General features: G+C 44.1%; 1 protein-coding gene across 1 annotated transcript in view; it reads right to left on the bottom strand.

Annotated features, from left to right (window-relative positions):
- Positions 1-22,977, bottom strand: part of HERC2 (HECT and RLD domain containing E3 ubiquitin protein ligase 2) — a 921,269-nt gene that overhangs the window by 687,114 nt on the left and 211,178 nt on the right. Inside the window, 3 exon segments of the mRNA XM_030201308.1 lie at positions 7,346-7,516; positions 12,255-12,440; positions 12,939-13,094. Of these exon segments, the coding sequence (XP_030057168.1) occupies positions 7,346-7,516; positions 12,255-12,440; positions 12,939-13,094 (513 nt within the window).

Raw genomic sequence — 22,977 nt, 5'->3', positions numbered from 1 at the left:
GACACAACTCACTGGAACACTGACCGAAGAAAAGACCACTCTCTGGGATCTAGAGTGTGCCTGCTGAGATAATCTGCATCTATGTGACCTACCCCGGCCACATGCGCTGCCAAGAGAGCCTGAAGATGAGTTCAACTGCGCCGCCAAGGCTCTTCGTCCCCCCTTGACGGTTGACATATGCTACTGCCATGGCATTGTCACAGAGCACTCGGACTGCCTTGTGGCGAACCACCGACGTCAAGGCCTGGAGCGCCACCCGAATGGCCCGAGTTTCCAGCCGGTTGATGGACCACTCTGTTTCTGCCCGAGACCACCGGCCTTGAGCTACCTGACCGAGACAATGTGCCCCCCAACCTTGCAGACTGGCATCTGTGACCATTACCAGCCCCTGTGGGGACTCCAACGGCATTCCTTTTCCCAAATTGCGCGGGTTGAGCCACCAGCGGAGACTGAGACGAGGGGCCACCGACAGCAGACAACACATTTCCAAGTCCTGCGACAGAGGGGACCAACGACTGAGCAGAGCTGACTGTACCTGACGCATGTGCGCCCTGGCCCACGGAACTACCTCTATGGTCGCCGCCATCAGGCCCAGGACCTGACGATAAGTACGGGCCGTCGGCGCCTTCTCTGCAAGGAACCGACGAATCGGACCCTGTAACTTGGAACCAAAAGGCTGCACGAAGGAAAGTGAAGATAAGCTTCCGTCAAATCCAGGGAAGTGAGAAACTCTCCTTTCCGGACCGCACCAGTGACCGACCGCAACGTCTCCATCCGGAAAGAGGGCACCTTGAGTGCCGCATTGACCCTTTTGAGATCTAAAATGGGACGAAAAGTGTCCTCTTTCTTGTGGACCACAAAATAGATCAAATAGCACCCTGAGCATTGCTGATCTGAAGGAACAGGAACCACGGCTCCCAACGCGAGCAGCCACCGCAGAGTGTCCCTCACTGCTGCCCTCTTGCTCCAAGACCGTCAGAAGGATTCCAGAAACACTTCGGGAGAACAGCTTTCGAATTCCAGCGCATATCCGCCTCGAAACACCTTGAGAACCCACTGATCTGACCTGATTTGGGCCCAGCTCTGGTAAAACAGACTCAGCCGAGCCCCAACATGCACCAGAGCCTGAGCCCGCACACCTTCATTGGGAATTGCGGCCTGAATACTAACTTCCTGCGGAAAAGCCACGCCCTCCGCGACGACTCTCACGAAAGAACTGTGCGCGCTGGAAAAACCGACCCCTAGAGGTCCTACTACTATTAAACATTTCTATAGCACTACTAGACTTATGCAGCGCTGTCCAAATTAACATGAAAAGACAGTCCCTGCTCAACAGAGCTTACAATCTAAATTGGACAGACAAACAGACAGCTAGGGGTAGGTCCCACTCGATCTGCCCGGCCTATACCGCTGAGCCTCCCTAAACCGTCCCCGAGAGGAACTAGTTCTGGCCCCTGCCTTGAACCGAAAATCTGGAAGCCATAGAACCTTGGTATCACTAAGACCTCACACTAACTTGTCCAAATCTTCTCCAAAGAGCATAGCTCCCTTAAGTGGCAGAGACCCACAACCATAGCCATATTTTTTGTCTGAAGTAGGCAACAAATCATAAAAGCCTCAGACAAAAAGGATGAACCCATGTCCAAGTCGGCTAACTCCTGACCCCCAGAAGAACCAACATCTACCGAATCATCCAGGAGCTTCTTGGCCCAACGAAAACATGCCCGAGCTACCAGACCCCCACAAACCGAGGCCTGCAGGGCTAGAGCTGACAAAACAAAACTACGCTTGAGAAAAGATCCCAACTTCCTATCCTGAGGATCACGGAGGGCCGTTCCTCCATCAACCGGGATAGCCGTAGCTATAATTACTGCCGTCACTACTGCATCTACCGTGGGAGCCTTAAAGGAATCCCTATCGTCCTGAGGGAGGGGATAAAGCCTCGCCATTGCCTTTGCCACCATACACGGCAAATCCCATTCCTGACAAATCATCTCCCGGAGATCCTTGTTCATAGGGAAGGATCACGCCTGACGCTGAATGCCCTTCACTAACGGATCCTGGACAGTTTCCCCCAAAGCCACCTCAGGACCAAACTGAAGGGTGGACGACACCTGATCTATGAGTTCTGACAGCTCATCTCTATGGAAAATCCGCACTATTGAAGGATCCTCTCCAGGAATCCACCAATCCTGCTCCTGAGAGCCGTCAATTCCATCTGACTCCCCAGATCACTAAGCACAGCTTCTGCAGCTACAGGAGAAAAACATTGCCTGTCCTCTGACCACTCTAACCGTGGTCTCTCAGCCAAGACGGAAATAGCCCCCTCTTCCAATTGGGGGGGGGGGGGGGGGTCCCGATCTCCAGGCCTGATACCGCGTCCAGACAAAATCTGGAGGAAAGCCCACCATTCCTGGACCGTCATTAGGCCCTTTTGTGCCAAAAACGGAGGCCGCAGGCCCAAAAACAGCTGGCTCCACGGGCCGCGTCAGTCTCAAGATGGCGGCTGTTCCCGCCGAAACTGTTCCCGCTGACAGCGGCCCTGCCTACGCTCCCGCTGACCCGGAGACTCCCGACACCATCGATCCCTCCGCGGTCAAGTCGGGGGGTGCCGCAGCCACCTTTATAGGTGCCCCGCAAAGCTACACTGAGCGCCCGGCGCCTCTACCCCTCGCCACGAGCACGCGCGCCATCGGAGGAGCTGGGCCGCCATAAACCACGAGGGAAGGGAAAAGCTGTTCCGCAAACGCGCCAAACCAAAAACTCACACTGCAAAAGCACTGAAGCGCTGCTCTCTCGTTCCAGCAAGGAATCGAAACCCCCGTTCGGTCCGCTGAAAATAAAGAAATAAATGCCCTTAAAGGCACAGTACTCCAACTCTGGCAGCTGGAAATTGTAAGGCACTCAAGGCTACAATACTGAGAAAGCAGCCGAGGCACAAAGCTGCCAAGCAAAACGAAATAGAATAACTGACCTTAAAGGCACAGTACTCTAATTCTGGCATCTGGAAATTGTAAGGCACTCAAGGCTACAATACTGAGAAAGCAGCCGAGGCACAAAGCTGCCAAGCAAAATGAAATAGAATAACTGACCTTAAAGGCACAGTACTCTAATTCTGGCATCTGGAAATTGTAAGGCACTCAAGGCTACAATACTGAGAAAGCAGCCGAGGCACAAAGCTGCCAAGCAAACAGAAATAGAGAGCAGCACAGGGGGAGGGACCCAAACATAGGTGTAACACCCCAGGGGGAAAAACTGGGCCCCACCAGACCCAGGGCCTCAAAGCACTTTTTTTTTTTTTTTTTTTTTTTTTTTTTTACACACACGTACAGGGTACTGCAACAGAATAAAGTTTGGAAGGAAAAAAAAAAAAAAAAATCCTACGACCCAATGACAAACTACCTCACCAGATTATTGGAGACTGCACAGGCTGTCAACTGCTACCTCTGCTGAGACTGAGAAAATACTGGCTAGTGGAGGTTCTGCACAGGTTATATATACAGGCTTCAAAAGCTTAGTGTTTTCTCAGTCTCCCTCTGCTGGTAGGAGGACATAACCCACGCGTCTTGACCGGTCTGGAGGGTCGCTGAGGAACTTGGGTTGATACATGAGGCATATGAATTACATAAAACAATAGATAATAAGGAAACTAGATACATGAAACAATGGTTTGCAGTGTAACTAGGGAAGGTACATACTGCAGCAGTATAACAGAGTAATGGCATCTTAGCAAAGTATCCGTGGCTAGCCACATAGAAATATTAGTTTAAGAAACTGTTCAAGCTACTCTAGATGTGTACTTATAATCTTTGCATCCCTGTGTTAGATGGGCTAATCGTTGTCTGTGAAATACTTATTGAAGAGGGATGCTTTAATGAGCTTGTGGAAGTTTAGACAGACAAGACAGAGTGGTTTACAACATAAAATTAAAACTAAAACAGAAAAGAACATCAGTTAAAATAGGAAAGCCCAAACATACAAAGAACAAGGGCACACATAAAAATAGAAATATATGCAGGCCACCTGTCCAAGGAGACAGTTCAAACTGAACAGCCCAAAACTTCTTAAAAAAAATTTTACCTCGTCTTAAATAGTTTATAAGACTGCTCCTCCTGCAGATCCCATGGAAGCTGATTCTATAGGAAAGGAGCAAACAAAAAAAAAACAAACCACAAGCACTAAAAGACGACAATCTCACCCATGCCTGGGACGTATCCTGTGACCTAAGAGCCCTGGAAGGAACATAGGGTGTTAATAGCTCCAACAAATACCCAGGCTTCCCTGTGTGAAGCACCTGAACACCACAGTTAAGATCTTAAATATAGGCCTATATTGCAATGGCAACCACTGATATTTCACATAGAGAGGGGGTCACATGGTCCCTTCTGGTCAAACCTCCAAGCAACCATATCCCTGCATTCTGAACTGTACGCAATCTCTGAAGAACACACGGAGAGACTCCCATGTTAACCACATTATCATAATCTAACTTTGGTATCAACTACTCATAAGAATGCACTGCTCTTACCATCTGCAGGTAAGCAAACCCCGCTCATACCACCTGAGAAACCTGTTGCTCAAATTTCAACTTGGACTCAATCCAGGCCCCTAAACACCAAACGACTCAGAGAGCTGCGCCTTACACTGCAAAAATTGTGGAAACACAGCAAGGCAAGGCAGATGTCCAGTCAGCCAACATGCAGTAGTCACCCCTAAGTTAAGGACTAATCGATTATAACATAGTAACATAGTAAATGACGGCAGAAAAAGACCTGCACGGTCCAACCAGTCTGCCCAACAAGATATGCTCTTATGTGCTACTTTTTGTGTACACCCTACCTTGATTTGTACCTGTCCTCTTCAGGGCACAGACTGTATAAGTCTGCCCAGCACTATCCCCGCCTCCCAACCACCCGTCCCGTCTCCCACCATCGGCTCTGGCACAGACCGTATAAGTCTGCCCAGCACTATCCCTGCCTCCCAACCACCAGCCCCGCCTCCCACCAACGGCTCTGCCACCCAATCTCAGCTAAGCTCCTGAGGATCCATTCCTTCTGAACAGGATTCCTTTATGATTGTGGACTATTCAATCCTCTACAGCCACCAAACAATCCTGCAAAGCAGTAAGGTCCAGGGCAGCAGGAAACAAGAATCTCAACAGCAAACTATCATCCGTGTACACATACATACGAACTGCAAATTGCTAAATGACTTCTAACAAAAAGTGCCAAACGTAAATTAAATAACACTGGGGACAATGCAGAACCCTACAGCACCCCATACTGTAACTCATAATCAGCAGATCACCCCAGGCACAAACCATGAGTGGTCCTTAAGGAACGAAGAAAACCATTCAATTACCTATGCACCAATCCCTAAAGAGGTTAACCAACTCAACAAAAATTGATGATTAAGAACATCAAATGCAGCCATTAACGATACAGCTAATGCTACCCTGCCCTTATCTAACTGCGCCTGACTATCATTCAGTAACAAAAGCCAGAGGTTCAATAACCCTAACGGAAACCTGAATGAAAAGGTCTCAACACTCCTACCCTATCAACAAAATTCATCAACTGGGAAAACACCACTTGCTCCACTAGTTTAGCCTATAATTGGCCACATCCATCACATCCTTAACTGACCACCGCCTTCTTCCTGGATGAAGGAACTATCCCTTCTTCCAAACTCCTACATACAAATCCATATACTAACCCAAGATATGGGCACCGGATCCAACCCATCTCCCACATGCAATCCCTGCAGGCTCTGCTTGAACTCACCCCATGTAGGGATCCTAAACTCATTCCAAACATTGGAGGAAATATCCCTCACATATTCACCACCTACCTTATTCTCATCCTCTAGCCCTACACACAAAGAATTTACCTTCTGAACAAATGATTCCACCAATAAATCCACTAAAGGGAAAAACTGTGAATCCCTAATATTGGTACCCCCTTTCTTCATCCTCAAAACCCGCTATATTTTATACTCAAGATTTGGAGCCTCTGCAATCAATGATGCGTAATATTTCTGTTTAGCCTGTTTTATCTCCTTCTATAGCCCTACACACAAAGAATTTACCTTCTGAACAAATTATTCCACCAATAAGTTATTTTGTAACTGCTAGTTTTATGTTAATGTTTTGCAATTGGATGTGTGGTGTTGATAGGGTGTATAGTATAACTCATTGTTATTTTGTTACGAACACAAGACCCCTGAAGACGCTAGTTTTATAGCGAAACATGATCATGTCGGGTCCAGGTTCTGTGGTGTATAGACTACCTATTGTGTTATAACTTCATGTGAAAGATTATCAACTAGTATCTAACAGTTGACTGTATCAGTAATTTGGAGTTTCTGGAACCCTTACATGTTTGGGTTGAAGACACTCGTCCATTTAGTATTGAAGATGAAGTTTATTAAAGGATATCCAGCCTGAATATAAAGTACTTTTATTGACGTCCCATGAGAGTGGAATTGATTATACAGCTTGGACGAGATTTTGCTATGTGGAAAGGACTCATTTGTTAAGTGTAATTAATCAGCAATGTGAAGCAGTTGTGTAACTCTGCTTTGATGTATTACACCTTATTCAGTATCAGTCCTGTTACACTTGTATTAGCTTATAATTTTTTTGACAATTTTTTGAAGAATTGTATGTGTGAATGAGAGAGAATGCTAATGTTTGTGTGTGACAGACTTTTATGACCATGAGTTAACAAGATAAGAAGAGGATTAGATTTATATAAATAAAATTAAAAGATTTCTGCAATTCTAACGGTTGTTGTTACGTGTATGAATATTCATTGTGGATATCCTGAAAACCTGACTGGCTGGGGTGCCTCCAGGACCAGGTTTGGGAACCACTGCCATAGAGATATTTAAACATTTCTATCATATTCCCTCTCTCCTGCGTTTCTTCCACAGTATACATATTGAGGACTAGAAGTCTGTCACCATACGCTTATGACAGAGACCACTTAACCAATTTTGTAGCTGCCCTCTGGACCTACTCCATCCTGTTTATATCTTTTTGAAGGTGTGGTCTCCAGACTTATACAAGGGCACTACCACCATTCATTGGTGGTATTAACATTCATTAACATCCAACTTATGCATGCAGGTTATGTCATCCTTAGCACCTAATTACAAATGTATTATGTCAGTCTAATATAAAAAGTATTCCTTATAAATTGCTCATCTTATCCTCTATATTCCTAAGAAGACTAACAGTTAATACTTTATTCAGCTTTTCCTAGAATCAGACAGCATATAAGGTATTGTATAAGAAAATAATCAGTTTCAAAGTCCAATGCATAAAGCAGAAAATAAGCCTTACCAAGTATACTATTTCCAGTTAAAGACTGGGTCTGAAAGTCTTTAATATCATAAACTTTCCCATCAATCATAGTCCAGAAGCCTCCATCTTTATTATGATTCTCCAAATCAGCTTTACGGATAAGAGTTACCTCCTCATTATTTCTGGAGCTGTGGGCTGTGAAAAAGGAACCTGTTGGGAAATAAAATCCACAGGTTAGGTTCAAGCATCACAAGTTTAAACACTAAATTCATAACTGTAATATATGTTTACAGATATTCTGTTAAAGACAAGTTATATTTTAAAAGTGTCAGCTTTCTAAAAAAAAAGAATATGAATTGTGTAGTTAAGTGACAATTTTCATAGAGCGAGAAAAGCAGTTTCAAAAAGCAAAATATTAAGGGCCTGATATTCAAAAATTTAGGCGACAGTTATGTGGCTGAAATTGGCACTTAAGTGGCTATGTCAGCCATAACCACTTAAACCCAATATTCAGCAGCCACAGTACAGGCACCTATGTAAAATAAGTGCAAAATGGTACCTGGTCAAAATAGCCCCAACAAAAAAAGCTCCAAACAAAAAAAAGCTCCCGACATAATTAAGCCACTGTCAAAACAGCCTGCCCACAATATAACCCTTGACAAGTTAGCCCCCCCCCCCCCCCCCCCCCCCAATGACAAAAGAGCCCAATCAGGCTGCCCAGAATAAGAAACTGCATTTTTTCCTAATAATCTTACCTTGCCAAACAGGATAAGGTTGGTAAGACTATGAAAATGATGACAATATTGTTGTTTTTCTTTTTAAATTAGCATGTTGATGGAAGAAGTTTCTTTAAATAGCAGAACAGATTATGAATACCAGTTTGTAGCTACAGAATTTTGTTTATTTAAATATACTTTATGCAACTGAATGCTGGTAGGAGTCTTTATCAGTGAAGATTTCAGTTGTAGTTTATTATATTTTTTGTGATGTGTTATTTTTTTCTTAGGGAGCTGTTTTGTGTAGGGGCTATTTTGTCAAGGGTTATTTTGTTACAAGTCTGTTTTGACGGGGCTCTTTTGTCAAGGCTATTATGACTGGGTGCCGCACAAAATATAGCCGCTAAATGGTGGGGGCATTAACAAGATGTGGCTAAAAGGTTGATAGACAAAGTTAATATTCAGAAGCAGAAGTCCAGCTAAATTATGACATACAGCCATTTTGGAAATTATTGCTTACCCTTTTAAATATTGGCAGCTATCGCCCCGCATTCACACGGCAAGCTGCTGTTACAGTCAGAGCCATTTCTCTCAAAACTGAAACATTTTGTGGATTTATTTGGAGCTGCTGCTGTTGAGAAGACAGTTGAGGGGGAGGAGGCTGCAGACACAGCAGCAAACCCAGCCACAGAACCTGGCCCAGTGAAGGAGATGCAAGTATAGGGCCCCCAAGGTCTACAGGCCACTGGTGAATGAATCGAGTGGAGTGGAATGAGAAGTGAATTGATTTTTTTTTACTCATTCCAAAAGTACAAAGACTAGGGGACACTCAAGGAAGTTACATAGAAATACTTTTAAAACAAATAGGAGGAAATATTTTTTCATTCAATGAATAGTTAAGCTCCGAAACTCTTTGCCGGAAGATGTAGTTAACAGCAGTTAGCGTATCAGGGTTTAAAGAAAGGTTTGGACATGTTCCTGGAGGAAAAGTCCATAGTATGCTATTGAGAGACAGACAGACAGACATGGGGAAGCTACTGCTTTGCCCTGGGATTGATAGCATGGAATGCTGCCACTATTTGGGTTTCTGCCAGGTACTTGTGACATGGCTTGGCCACTATTACAAAAAAGATACTGAGTTAGATGGATATTCATCATATTCCATTCGTATAGTGCGGGCTCATAGACTGGGGACAAGACAACCATCTAACACCCAATCTCGCCCTATGATTTTGCGATTACTTAACTTTGCCCACAAAGAAATGGAGCTGTGATTGGCTGACAGAAACTTAGAGGGACTTAATGGAAAGGGAAGGACGTCTAAACAACTGATTCATGTGGTGCAGTGCTTAGAGCACTGGCCTGGGAATCAGAAGGTGGCTGGTTCAAGTCTCCCTTTTACTATTTTTTAATTTACGTCCCCAACTGCAAATGATAGAAGTCTACAAGATAATGAGCTGAGTAGAGTGGACAGATGTGAAGCGATTGTTTACACTTTCAAACAACAACAAAACCAGGGGACACAAGATGAAGCTAGAATATGGTAGATTTAAAACAAATAGGAGAAAGTTTTTCTTTACTCAGCGTGTAGTTAGACTCTGGAACTCATTGCCGGAGAATGTAGTGACAGCAGCTGGCCTTACGGAATTTAAAGGGGGCTTGGACAAATTCCTGAGGGAAAAGTCCATTGAACATTATTCATTTTTTTTTTTGGGGGGGGGGGGGGGGGGGGGGTTACCGGGTTCTTGAAGCCTGGATTGGCTGCTGTCGGAGACAGGATGCTGGGCTTGATGGGCCCTTGGTCTTTTCCCAGAATGGCAGTGCTTATGTACTTATGCTTATGTACTTATGTCCTGCAATCAATTTGTATCTTCCTCATGGCAATGCCCAGCATTGCCTCTGGGTTGGCATCATTCAAGGCACTATCTTAAGAACTACTATACTCAAATTAGGCTGTTGTATGCCATTAGACAAACCCATACTTTAGCTTTCTGTTGGCATGTAGGACATATGCAAAGGGCTATTGTTTCCAATAGAACATTGATTATGTTAGAGTCAGAACATTGGAGGTTACTAGGGCCTGAGCTCCTAGATCCACAGTGGGAAGAGCTGCATTTTTGAAGAATCGTTATCCTTTGTATTCAGCAGATGTCCTAAATGGAGTAGAGAGAAGGACAGACTGACTCCCCCCTAGCCTTGAGGAGGACACGAGGCCCTCAAAGGCAGACAGGTAATCCAGACACATACTCAAATGAACCTAGTCATTAATATTTTTTTCTGTCTGTCTCTCACAGCTTCCAATTTCAGCATGGTAGAGCGAGGACTGGACCTCTCGCCACATCTGCAGGCACTTAACTCGGGCATGTGGGAAGAAGATGAAGATGGTATGTGACTGAAGTACAGGACGTGGGGTCAATGTTTTCAGGTATTTGGCTCCGAGCCTGAAATCTGAAAAAGCTCAGAGATTTTTTTTTTTTAATTACTAATAAACCCTTTGAAAGCCCAGTTTTACACACTGTTAATTTAGGAACAAGATGCAGTGACCACAAAGCAGACTTTATGGGACTCTGTATGCTTAATTTATACCCAGCACCTTTGGGCAAAAGCCAGAAAAATACTTTTTGTCTTACTAAGTTTGGGATTAAAGGGACAGAAGCAGAATGCAATCACATAGCACACCTGTGAAAAACATTCCTGTATTTTTCTTCAGCTGGAGAACTTTCTGCTATGTGAAGCCCGTCCCAAGGGTGGGAGTTCAGGAAAAAAAGATGACCCCTGAATCACAGAGTGTACACAGGGAGGTTGGAGTTGAAAGGAGTTGGGGATGCAATATCTCAGGGCAGTAGGGGGCTGAGCCTTTGGGTCCCCACTGTGGAAGCGAAGTGCTTCTTTCCAAACCGCTGAGAAAAGCTGAAGGAGTTCTCTGTTCTCTATGATCTGGAAGGCAGGTATCCACAAATTTGCAACTAGTCTTCAATTTAGCATTGTCTATATAGTACTGCAAGATATACACAACATTGCACATAGACATAAGGCGGGGCTGGTAGTAGGGAGGCGGGGATAGTGCTGGGCAGACTTATACGGTCTGTGCCAGAGCCGGTGGTTGGGAGGCGGGGCTGATGGTTGGGAGGTGAGGATAGTGCTGGGCAGACTTATACGGTCTGTGCCCTGAAGAGCAAAGGTACAAATCAATGTTAGAGATGGGCGCGCTCGGCCGATAATCGAAAAAATAAAGGCGTTTTTAGCCAGAATTTGCTCGGGGGACCTGCATACTGCTGTCATGGAGCTAGGGATGATATTTGAGGCTGGCATAGAGGCTGGAAAAAAAAAGTGTTTAAAGTTCCGTTTTTTTTGGTGGGAGGGGGTTAGTGACCACTGGGGGAGTCAGGGGAGGTCATCCCCGATTCCCTCCATTGGTCATCTGGTCATTTAGGGCACTTTTTTGGGACCTGTTCGTGAAAAAACAGGGTCCAGAAAACGTGTCCTAAATTCTGGCTAAAAACGCCTTTATTTTTTCGATTATCGGCCGAGCGCGCCCATCTCTCCGCAGTCGATAACCACGCCCCAGTCCCGCCTTTACCATGCCTCCAACACGCCCCCGTCAACTTTATGCGTTCCCACGACGCAGTGCAGTTGGAAACGCCCAAAATCGGCTTTCGATTATACCGATTTGGGCACCCACAAGAGAAAGACGTCCATCTCCCGATTTAGGTCGGAATTTGGGCGTTTTTCTCTTTCGAAAATAAGCTGGATTGTCATCTCTGATTGAAGGTTCAAATTCTGGTTTGTTTACTGACAATGCATGAATGAGCAGCTTGGAGGTCTGGTCTTCTTCAGTGTATTTTTGGAAGTTCTTCTCCTGCCCATTTTACATCTTTCTAGCAGGGCATGAGTTCAAGCATGAGTGAACTGATTGCTTTTTATGCAAGATCATTCGCTCTATAGTGGAGAGCAATGGTCACGTGGATGACTGGTGGGGACAAGAACAAATATAGACTGGCCAGTCCTTGCTTGTGTCCTGCTTTATAGTGTTGGTTGAGAGTGTAACCACTCTCGCTTAGGAACAGGAAGAATTAGGGGTTACAGAGGATGGGCAGACTAGATGGATCGTATGGCCTTTATCTGCCGTCATTTCAATGTTTCTAGTTGAACTGGTTTAGTAGATATTTGCCACTGTCAAATTTAGATTAACTTGTAGATAAGTTTGCAAATAAAGGGCAACACACACATACCCATTATCCCAGGCCATGCTAAGTCTTCATTGTCATCTCTTTCTTTTCCCGGAGCAAGTTGATTAAACCGATCTAGATGTTCCAGGAGTCCACCCAGTAGAGGAATAGCTCCAGCCTCCTGCATTAACCCAGCATTTTTACTGAGCAACAACACAACAGAAACCACCAACTCTGGAAGGAGCACACCTAGAAAACAGGAATAAATCAACACTTTAAAGAACAAACTATTGTACACTACTGTATCTCTCTCAATAAGAAAAGTCTGACCTACTCATTAAAAACTAATTTTAAATTGTGTGAAATAAAAAGAATACCTTCCAGTGACAGCAAAAGAAGCCCCAAAGGTCCCCAGAATACCAGAGTAAAATTCCACACAGAACTGGATCATTCTGTTCTTACTGTGGAACACTGTTCTATGTGAAAGCAAATTACCTGTCCACCACCCTCACAATTCTATGCCTTTCCTACAACCCTCTGATCCCCTCTCCCCTTCTCTATCACCCAGTGGCAGTGACTGAAATCACCAAGATTAGCATATATTTATCAGTCAATTAAAAACATATTACCCTTTTGTTCATTTTTTTAAAGGGAAAATTGATGAGTCACCTAAAACTAAAAAACTGAAAACTGGATGATGTCAGGCTATGAAAAATATATTTATCTTGTACCTAAAACTAAAATTACCAGTTAATTCTCCCTCCACAACATGAGACACTTCTGCAAAGTGCCTGTGGCTTATACAAGCAATGCTTGTTGCCACAGGCAGTATATCACCAATGTGTGTACACAGAAGGATAATGTATTTCTTCAGCAAGGATCCAACACCAAGAAGCTTAGGATCTACAAAGAAGGAAAAGATATGGTCAGCTAACAAGCAAATATTAGCTTTCTGATATCTTTCATATAATTGACAACTTTTTCTATACAAACAGTGATTAAGAAAGCAGCAACTGCAAATCTTCCTCAGATTTTTATGATGGTATATGAAAGCAGTTATTTTGCCAGCTCTGGACTTAGCAAATGCTTCATTCATTAATTCTACTCTTAAGTTTTGCAACACCAAGATCTACAGTTTATTCATTTACCAGACAATCATAAATATTTAGGAAATGTTTTGTTTGCAAATAACTTGCTAGGAAAGGTAGTAGGGAAAAAATTAGGTTTCCATGTTTTCTGTGCACACAAATACTAATGGTAACAAAAACAGAAAGGTAGAGTCCAATCATTTATATCCAGGTATTTGAAATAATCACTAGCTCATATTCTGGTAAGGGGACACAATACCAATGAAATACTATGACAGAATGCTATACTATGGGGGTGCAACCTTAAAAGGGGCTGTAGAATCGTGAGAACAGACATGCATTCCAAATGGATTTAAAATTATAAAAAAAAAAAAAAAAGACAATCAACTGCTTCCACTGTAATGCACAGCAGTTATATCCAGAACTGCAAGTAGGAATATGTCTTTCTTCTGGTTTTCATTGGGATCTTGCTTGCTTGATTTTGGAAAATGCTAATATTTCAAGAGGTTTTTTTTAAAGATATTTTATTAGGTTAGTAGTGGAACCATGCCTGTTTCCTCAACAATGAAACGGGCCCTAGGTAGGCTGTCCTGTAAGCTTTTTTTTCCTCTCTCCCCTGCCCTCCCCTCCATGTCCAGCAAGTCTCCTCTTCCCTGCCCTCCCATCCGTGTCCCGTGATTCTCTCCTCTACTGACCTTCCATCCCATCAATTCTCCTCCGCCCTGTCCTCCCCTGCCTTCCTTCCTCCCTCCTGTCGATTTGTACCTGAACGTTCTCTGGCTGGCTGGTGCTGGCTTCCGTTCCATTCGTAACAACCCTCCTGACATCAGCTCGCCTCCAGCGTTCCCTTCCCTCTCATTGTTCCGCCCTCTGATGTCATTACGTTTTAACGCGAGGGCAGGGCAATGAGTGGGAATGGATGTTACGAACCCAGGCATCCAGACGTAGAACGCTGGAGGTACAAATTATTATATAGGACTAGTAAAAAAGGCCCGTTTCCGAAACCAATGAAACGGGCGCTAGCATGTGGTTTTTTTTGTGTGTATGTGTCACAGAGTTATTTTGTGTGTGTGTGTGAGGGTGCGGTGTGTGTGCAGGTTGTTGATGTGTCTTTTTTTTGTTTTGTTTTTTGCTTGGGGGTTGGGGGATGTGCTGTGCTGTGCTGGCAAAGTGGTTTGGATTGGTGTGTGGCTTTGAGGGTGTGTTTCTGTTGTATTGTGTGTGTGTGGTTTTGTCTGTCAAGGAGGTTTGTGGAGGGGGGTCTTTCTGTTGGTGAAATGTAAATGTGGTTGTAGGGGGGTCAGCCTTTGTTGAGTGTTGTTTTTTTTTTCCATGTTTTTTTTTTGTGTTGTGCTGAGGCAGCAGTGTTGTTTTAGATGGGCGGAAGGTAGAGGAGCACGTTCTTTGTCTGTCGGTATTTTTTGGCCATTTCAGGGCTGCTGTAGGGGAATGCTGGAAGAGAAATGTGCTGTTGGAAGCAGCGCCATCTTTTTCCATTGGGCTGGGGTTCTGGGCATCCTGGAGGTGGGTGACGGCTTGCCTGAGGACGGGGATGGTTGTTTTAAGTTGGCGGAAGGGAGAAGAGCACGGTCTCGGGCCGTCGGGGGGTGATCCGATATGTTTGGTCCATTTCAGGCCGGCTGCAGGGGAATGCTGGAACTTTTATGTGCTGCAGGAATCAGCGCCGTCTTTTTCCGGGTGCTCGGGGAATCCCCGAGGTGGGAGACAGCTTGCCTGAGGCTGGGGATGGTTGGGCACGTCCTTGGCCGCTTCGGCAAACGGGGAAGAGGAAAGGGGTGGGGAGTTACCTGCAGCCGCCTGAGAAACCATGTATTCTTTGTTTGTTTTGTATTATTAGTTTGCATTTCTGTTGAAGAAAGAGTGGATGCCTTTCGAATGATGGAGGTGTTACAAGAAATGATTTATCTTGGGGAAAAGAGCTCGAGAGCACTCGCTACTGTTTATAATTTAAGAGCAGGCGCTGTATTTATAAGTTTTAGGATATTAATTTCTCCACCAATCACCAAAGGTGATAATTGCAATAAATTAAATAAATTAAGTATATATGAAAGATATCATATACTCAGAACACAAGGAGACCGTATTTTTAGCTTCAAAAAGGTTGATTTAATATACAATTGCACATGAGAGGTAGGTTTTAAGAGATCTTTACAGATAATCTGTGCTTAAGTAAGGCAAAGTAGCAGGTCTAGATCAAAAGTTATGTTACTTACAAGTCCTTGTTACAAGCATGCTGTGGTCCAGCTGATTGATGAGCACATGTTTCAGGAGCAAGGCATCAGGGCTTCTGCAGTGAGTGGATCCCTGAGTTGCTTGCAGTTGAAGAGAATCTGACTCTTGGGAAACAGCTTGTCCTTTTATACCTTGCAAGCTGCAGGAGGATATGCCATATGGATCTTTGATGGCTTCCTGGTTTTTTGCACACGACCCCTGAGTCCTGGTCTCATGTTTGCACACGACCCCTGAGTCTTGGTCTCATGTCTTATGACATCACGAGACTTGCTGTCTAGATTTTGCTGACAAATGGTCTTTTGATGTACAAGGCTTCCTGCTTGATTCTCTGTGATACATAAGATTTGTCTGGGGCAGCCAGCAGGTGCCCTTTGTCTTTAAGTTGGATTTCACACCTTTCCCTGCCTGTCTCCTTGCATCCTCTGGTTAGGTCCAGTCTTTGTTGTGTTGATCAGAGGAATAGAGTCAATTTAAAACTTTAAAGCAGTCTTAAGTCTTTTGTTTAAGGAATGAGAAAAGGCAAGGTGAGGTCCCTGCCACTGCAGCAGTACCTTTGTCTTGTAAATATTCCCCAAAGGGAGAGGGAAGAGGGCTTTTGGAATGAAAGCCAGTTCTGCTGCAGTGCATCTCCAAAAGCTGCACAAATATATTGGTGTATATATATGTATCTGATCCAACACAACATCATGCTACACATTTAATTCTGATGATTGGCTTATACCATAACAGAGGTGGTGCGTCGGTGTGCAGTTGTTTCGTTGTTTGGCAGCCAGTCTCCAGCGATTCCTAGGCAGGGAAGGAGTACTCCTCCCCCTTCCTTGGTCGCTGTTTGCTGCTGGCTGGGTCGCGGGTAATCCTTCCAGCTGGGCCGCAGCTTGTCCTGTTCGCCCACGTCCCAGATGGTGACGGGCACGTTGTTTTCCGGCTCCTCTGACTCCATGTCAAGCGATCCCAAATATAGTCTGTGCTATAGGCCCTCTGGCACTCTTCAGTACTGGCATTAGGCATTTAAAAATTTCCCTCCCCCCCCCCCCCCCCCCCCCCCCCCCCGGTCTATTTTTGCATATACCCACAGCAGGAATATTCTTCTCTCGTTCCAGCGGTGTTTCTGTGCACTCCGTGCTGCACAGATAATGAGCCATTCTGCTGGGGAATGCTCCTCTCTTATTGTCACGTAGTTTCCTCTGATTGGTCCTAGTGTTGCCTGGGAACGGTGTTGTGATGGTCCTTTGTGTTTCAGAATGTTGAGGGTGTTTATTCTGATTGGTCCGTCATGCGAGGGCGGGGCAGAGAGACATGGTCAGTGTTATGGCTTCCACCACCATGAATCCATGAACCCTTCAGTGAGTGACTGAGTGACTTCAGAACGTTGTCTTCAGAACGTTGAGGGTGAGTTTTATTATAGTAGATATTTATGGTTGTGTAGACACAGTAACTGAACATGGACAGTTGACCCATTAAGTCTATATGGGGCACTAGAAGATATCAGGTGAAGTCGGGTTTACACTATACAAGGATATATATTCAAGAAGATTTTATTTGAGATTTTCTATACTGCTGTTAACTAACTAGCAGATCACAGTGGTTTATAGAGCTAAAATTCACATAAAATCAGAAAAGGGAAAGGAACTAGAATTGTAAATAGAAAAATAACCAACAAGGGGCAATAGGAATTACTCTAACCAGTCTCTCAATAATTTCAATAGGAATCATTTGATAGACTGTCATTTAACAGTAATAGTTAGGTAACTGGTAAGGGCAAATACAGATACTGTAGTAAACCTCAAAGGAGAATTTCTATTAATAGTATACTCCTGCTGGAATTCTGCACCCAAAAAAAATCAAAATTCTGCACATATTGTGCACAAAATTTGCAAATTCTGCAAGTTTATTTTTCATAATTTAAACTTTACAGACCCCCTTCTCTGTATACAGATACCATTCATATTTTCACAGCACCCTACTACTACTACTATTTAGCATTTCTATAGCGCTACAAGGCGTACGCAGCGCTGCACAAACATAGAAGAAAGACAGTCCCTGCTCAAAGAGCTTACAATCTAATAGACAAAAAAAAAAAAAGCAAATCAAATCAATTAATGTGAACGGGAAGGAAGAGAGGAGGGTAGGTGGAGGTGAGTGGTTACGAGTGAAAAGCAATGTTAAAGAGGTGGGCTTTCAGTCTAGATTTAAAGGTGGCCAAGGATGGGGCAAGACGTAGGGGCTCAGGAAGTTTATTCCAGGCGTAGGGTGCAGCGAGACAGAAGGCGCGAAGTCTGGAGTTGGCAGTAGTGGAGAAGGGAACAGATAAGAAGGATTTATCCATGGAACGGAGTGCACGGGAAGGGGTGTAGGGAAGGACGAGTGTGGAGAGATACTGGGGAGCAGCAAAGTGAGTACATTTATAGGTTAGTAGAAGAAGTTTGAACAGGATGCGAAAACGGATAGGGAGCCAGTGAAGGGTCTTGAGGAGAGGGGTAGTATGAGTAAAGCGACCCTGGCGGAAGACGAGACGGGCAGCAGAGTTTTGAACCGACTGGAGAGGGGAGAGGTGACTAAGTGGGAGGCCAGCAAGAACCAGATTGCAGTAGTCTAAACGAGAGGTGACAAGGGTGTGGATGAGGGTTTTGGTAGAGTGCTCGGAAAGAAAGGGGCGGATTTTACAGATGTTGTAAAGAAAGAAACGACAGGTCTTGGCAATCTGCTGGATATGAGCAGAGAAGGAGAGAGAAGAGTCAAAGATGACCCCAAGGTTTCGAGCTGAGGAGACAGGGAGAATGAGAGAGCCATCAACAGAAATAGAAAACGGGGGGAGCGGGGAGGTGGGTTTGGGGGGGAAAATGAGAAGCTCGGTTTTGGTCATATTTAATTTCAGGTGGCGTTGAGACATCCAGACAGCAATGTCAGACAAGCACGCTGAAACTTTGGTTTGGATGCAAGGTGAGATATCAGGGGTAGAAAGGTAGATTTGGGAGTCATCAGCATAGAGATGCACCCAAAGCATCCACCTTTTGCCAGTCCCCTGCACCCATAATTTTTCCAGCCTCCCTCCTGCACCCACACATTGACAGATTTTCCAACCCCCACCCACACCCCATACATACTTTTTCCAGATGCCAGCCACCCACTGCACCCGAACTCACCAGGAGCAGCTGCATCAGAATATCCTCTTCGGAGTAGGAAAAAATCTGACTCTTTCCTGCCCGCTGCTGCAGCTATGGGCCAATACTGCCGCTTCATGCAAATGGCCTCCGAGATTTCCTGCAGCATCTTCACGAGATTACCACTTTCTAAGTCTTGGCAGCCATTTTGAATGAGCGGCATACCAGTGAGAGAGTTTCAGCAGTGCGCAGAAAAGAATGAAGTTCTTTCCTGCCCCGAAGAGGCCACTAGACAAGCAGGACATGTTAAGGTAGGCCCAGGGAGGGCCCACCGAGGCTCAGGGAAGAAGCGGCGCAGCTGCCAGCAAGCCTCTCTCCCTTCACCACGGTTTCAGCGCAGCCCGTTCCCACATCATTTTTTTTTATTCCTATCAGAGCACAGCTTCTGCGCAAAGGTAGTGAATTCTGTGAGGCTGGGGAATTCTGTGCAAATTCTGCGCTCCGCAGTCGTGCAGAATTCCAGGAGTAAGAGTTGGAAGCGAGACCGTTGTCTGCTGCTTCATACCATTTGTGGTTTGACTCCCCCCTGCCTTAATTCTAGCAAAGCTATATTCTGCTCCAGGATTGCCGATGGCCCTGTCCTTTGAGTGACATCACTCAGAGGCATGAAGTGAAGCAGAGCACAGCAGATCCGGAGAAGCGAGTGCCTCATTTGTCATGCCGACAAAGAAGCATGCCTAAGGAGCTCCTTAGGGGAGAGTGGAGGGAGGAAATTTGTGATAGACTGTGGTTTGGATATGGCGCAGATTGCTGTTGTAATTCGGAGGGTGAGATATGGCCCATTGGCATGTAAAGCTAGTTGTGAGATGGTGGATGTTGGGGTTGTTAGGGTATCGCAATCCATAGGAGCCAACTTTTCAAAATGATTGGGGGAGCTGAAAATTTTTTTTTTTGTTACAGGTGGTGCATTCCCCCCTCCCCCTCCCATTCATATCCAGCAATTCTCTTCTATCCCCTACCCTCTCCTCCATTCATATCCAACAATTCTCCTCTCTCCCCTGCCCTCTCCTCCATTCATATCCAGCAATTCTCCTCTCTCCCCTACCGTCCCCTCTCATCCATGTCCAGTGAATTCTCCTCTCTCCCCTGCCCTCCCCTCCCTCCATCCATGTCCAACAAGTCTCATCTCTCCCTGCCCTCTCTTCCATGTCCAACGATTTCGCCTCCCTCCCCTCCATGTCCAGTAACTCGCCCCAAACACCACCTGCCCCTTTTCAGCCCCCCTCCCTCTCCTCCGATTTCCAGGCCCCCCCTCTCCTCCGAGTGCCAGTCCCAATCCCAGCCCGACTTCTTCTCCCATAACAGTCCTCCGTCCTCGCCTTCCTGTGTGCTGCCCAGAATTTAAAACTCATTTTACCTCGGGGTCCCGGCGGCAGCAGTAAACGGCGAGCAGGCTCGGCGCTTCAGCCTTCCCTTCTCTCTCAGCTCTGGTCCTGCCCTCATTTCCTGTTTCCACAAGGGCGGGACCAGAGCTGAGAGAGAAGGAAAGGCTGAAGCGCCGAGCCTGCTCGCCGTTTACTGCTGCCGCCAGGACCCCGAGGTAAAATGAGTTTTAAATTCTGGGCAGCACACAGGAAGGCGAGGGTGGAGGACTGTTGAGGGAGAAGAGGGAGGACACAGGGCAGGTTGGGCTGGCTGGGAAGGGAACTTTCGGCGGGTCAAAATATTGGGGTGCTCGAGCACCCACAGCACCCATGGAGTCGGCGCTTATGTTGCAATCGGTGAAGGTTTCTACTATGCAGAAACTGCAAAAGAGGATGCTGAAATTAGGGCAGGTAAATACACAGTCTGCATGAAACAAAATCACTGATTTATGATTTCTTGAATAAAATGGTGTGGTAGCCGAGCCATGTTAGTCTACTTTAAAAGGTAATAAATAGAAATAAATCAAAACAGAAAAGAAATTAAGATGATACCTTTTTATTGGACTAACATAATACATCTTTTAATTAGCTTTTGAAGGTAACCTTCTTCTTCAGATCAGAAATAAGCAAATGTCAACAAATATCAGAATATATAAGTGAAACACAAAAGTCACTGGAATGCTTTTGTGCTTCACTTCTGATTTGTAAACATTTGCTTATTTTCAAAAAATAATGATTTAGATCAGATGATGCCTGGCAATTATCGACCGATTTTGATTTTTGCCAGTGGTGGGGAAGGCAATTGAAAGAGCTGTGATGGAACAAACTGGTGGAATATGTTGATTCTAGACAATTGTTAGACTCTTTTCCACACGGGTTTAGGTGAGAATATAGTATAGAAATGTTGTTGATCTCTACAGTTGATGAAATACGAAGGAGAATGGATATTTCGTCATCCTCTGATACGGTGAATATTGGGATATTGATGAAATTGGCTTCTATGGGATTGGGTGGGATAATGTACGATTGGTTTGCATCATATTTGACTGATAAAACAATGTAGGTTAGAATTTCAGGTCACTGTCACAGATATACCCTGTGTATATGGAGGTTCCACAAGGGTCAGCATTATCTGTGCTCCTCTTTAATTTGTATATGGTTTCATTGGGTCAGAAGTTTCAAAATTTAGGAGTAAGCTATAGAATGTATACAGATGATGTGCAATTTTTTTCCCCAGTGTTAGATGATAGAGAGGAGTCTTCAAGAAAGTTGAAGAGCTGTTTGGAGGGGTTAGGAATTGGATGAGAAAAAATGGGTTGGCACCAAATATGAACAAAACAGAGATGGTGTTGGTGGGGAGAGATGTGCAGATGATATCGCTACTGGTCTGTAATCTGGATGAGGACCTGTTAAGTATTAAACAAGTGAAATGTTTAGATGTGATCTTAGATGCGTGTTTATCAATGCAGAAACAAACTGGACAGGTAGTAGGATCTTTTTTTCAAATGAGATTACTTAGTAGATTGAAACCGTTGGTAGTAAATGATTTTTGAATAGTGGTGTAAATGTTGATTTTGACAAAATTAGATTATTGTAATGAATTTTATCTAAGAATTTCTAAAATCTGATGTATGGCATTGCTAGTTATATAGAACTCTGCAATGCAGTCAGATCCTGGGTAGTGGAAAATTCAAGTATATTGTATCTGGGTTAAAACAACTGCACTAGCTGGCAGAGGAATCTAGGATAGTCTACAAAGTTCTGACACTGGTGTACAAAGTGATTCTTTTAACTATACTGTTATATTTGGCACAGGTTGTGCAGTTGTATAGACCAATAAGGTCATTAAGATCTGATGGGTTACAACAACATGTTGTACTATCACTGGTAAATATTCACTATGCAGAGACAAGAGATGCTACGTTTTCAATAAAGGGGCCAGTGTTATGGAATCAATTATCTGGTTATTTACATTTGATTACAACTTTGTAGCAGTTTAAAAGGGCACTGACAACATATTTTTTGTTTAGGCCTTCTCTATTAATGGTCCATTTGGAGCTGTGACTTCAGTGTTATGGAGCAAATTATATGGCTCTCTGTGATCAAGTGTAATGTTGCAGCAGTCTGAATTTGTGGCTTTATATAGTTATGTCTTATGATAATGTTCGTTTTAAATTGTAAACTGCTTAGGTTTAAGCAGATATAAATTTTTTTAAATAGGGAACGCTGTTTAGTCAATATTATAACTCAGCATGTGAATCATAAAACCAGCAAGTCACTACAGTACTGGTTTGGTACACTAATACAAGATCTGTAGTGATTAAAGTTGATTAAATCAGGGAGTTTATTGTAGATAAACAATTGGGACTGTTCCTGTTAACAGAACTTGGTTGAAGAACTAATGCTGCAAATTTATTGTGTCCATGAGGCTTTGCTATTCATTACGCGGCCAGGAAAATAAAAAAGGAGGGGGCATAGCGGTTATCTTCTGGATGTTGAAAAGATAAAAGTGATTATGAAGAGTGAATTGCAAGCAATGCTGTTTATAGTGATAGTTCCCCACAAGGCTCCATAGTAGGATTATTATAGACCACCTGGAAGTTGGGGAAAGTGTTATTGAAGATCTACACTCACTATTAATACAATCTACTATAGAGTTCACCTATCTTAATTGTTGGATATTTTAATTTACATTTAGAGAGAAACAAGACAATAGGTTAAAGCCTTTTTAGTATTTTTACAGAAACTACATCTTAAAATGATAAAAGTTAGCAGCACTCATAAGGTAAGGCATACCTTGGATGCTATTATTACATCAATTGATAATACTCAAAATGTCTTGATAGATCACTGGGATGTTACAAGATCTTTATGGTCTGATCATTTTTTTACATGAATTTGCTTTTTATCTACAGACAGA

Source organism: Microcaecilia unicolor, chromosome 4, assembly GCF_901765095.1.
Source record: "Microcaecilia unicolor chromosome 4, aMicUni1.1, whole genome shotgun sequence".
NCBI classification, from domain to species: domain Eukaryota; kingdom Metazoa; phylum Chordata; class Amphibia; order Gymnophiona; family Siphonopidae; genus Microcaecilia; species Microcaecilia unicolor.
This window is presented reverse-complemented; position numbering and strand designations above follow the sequence as displayed.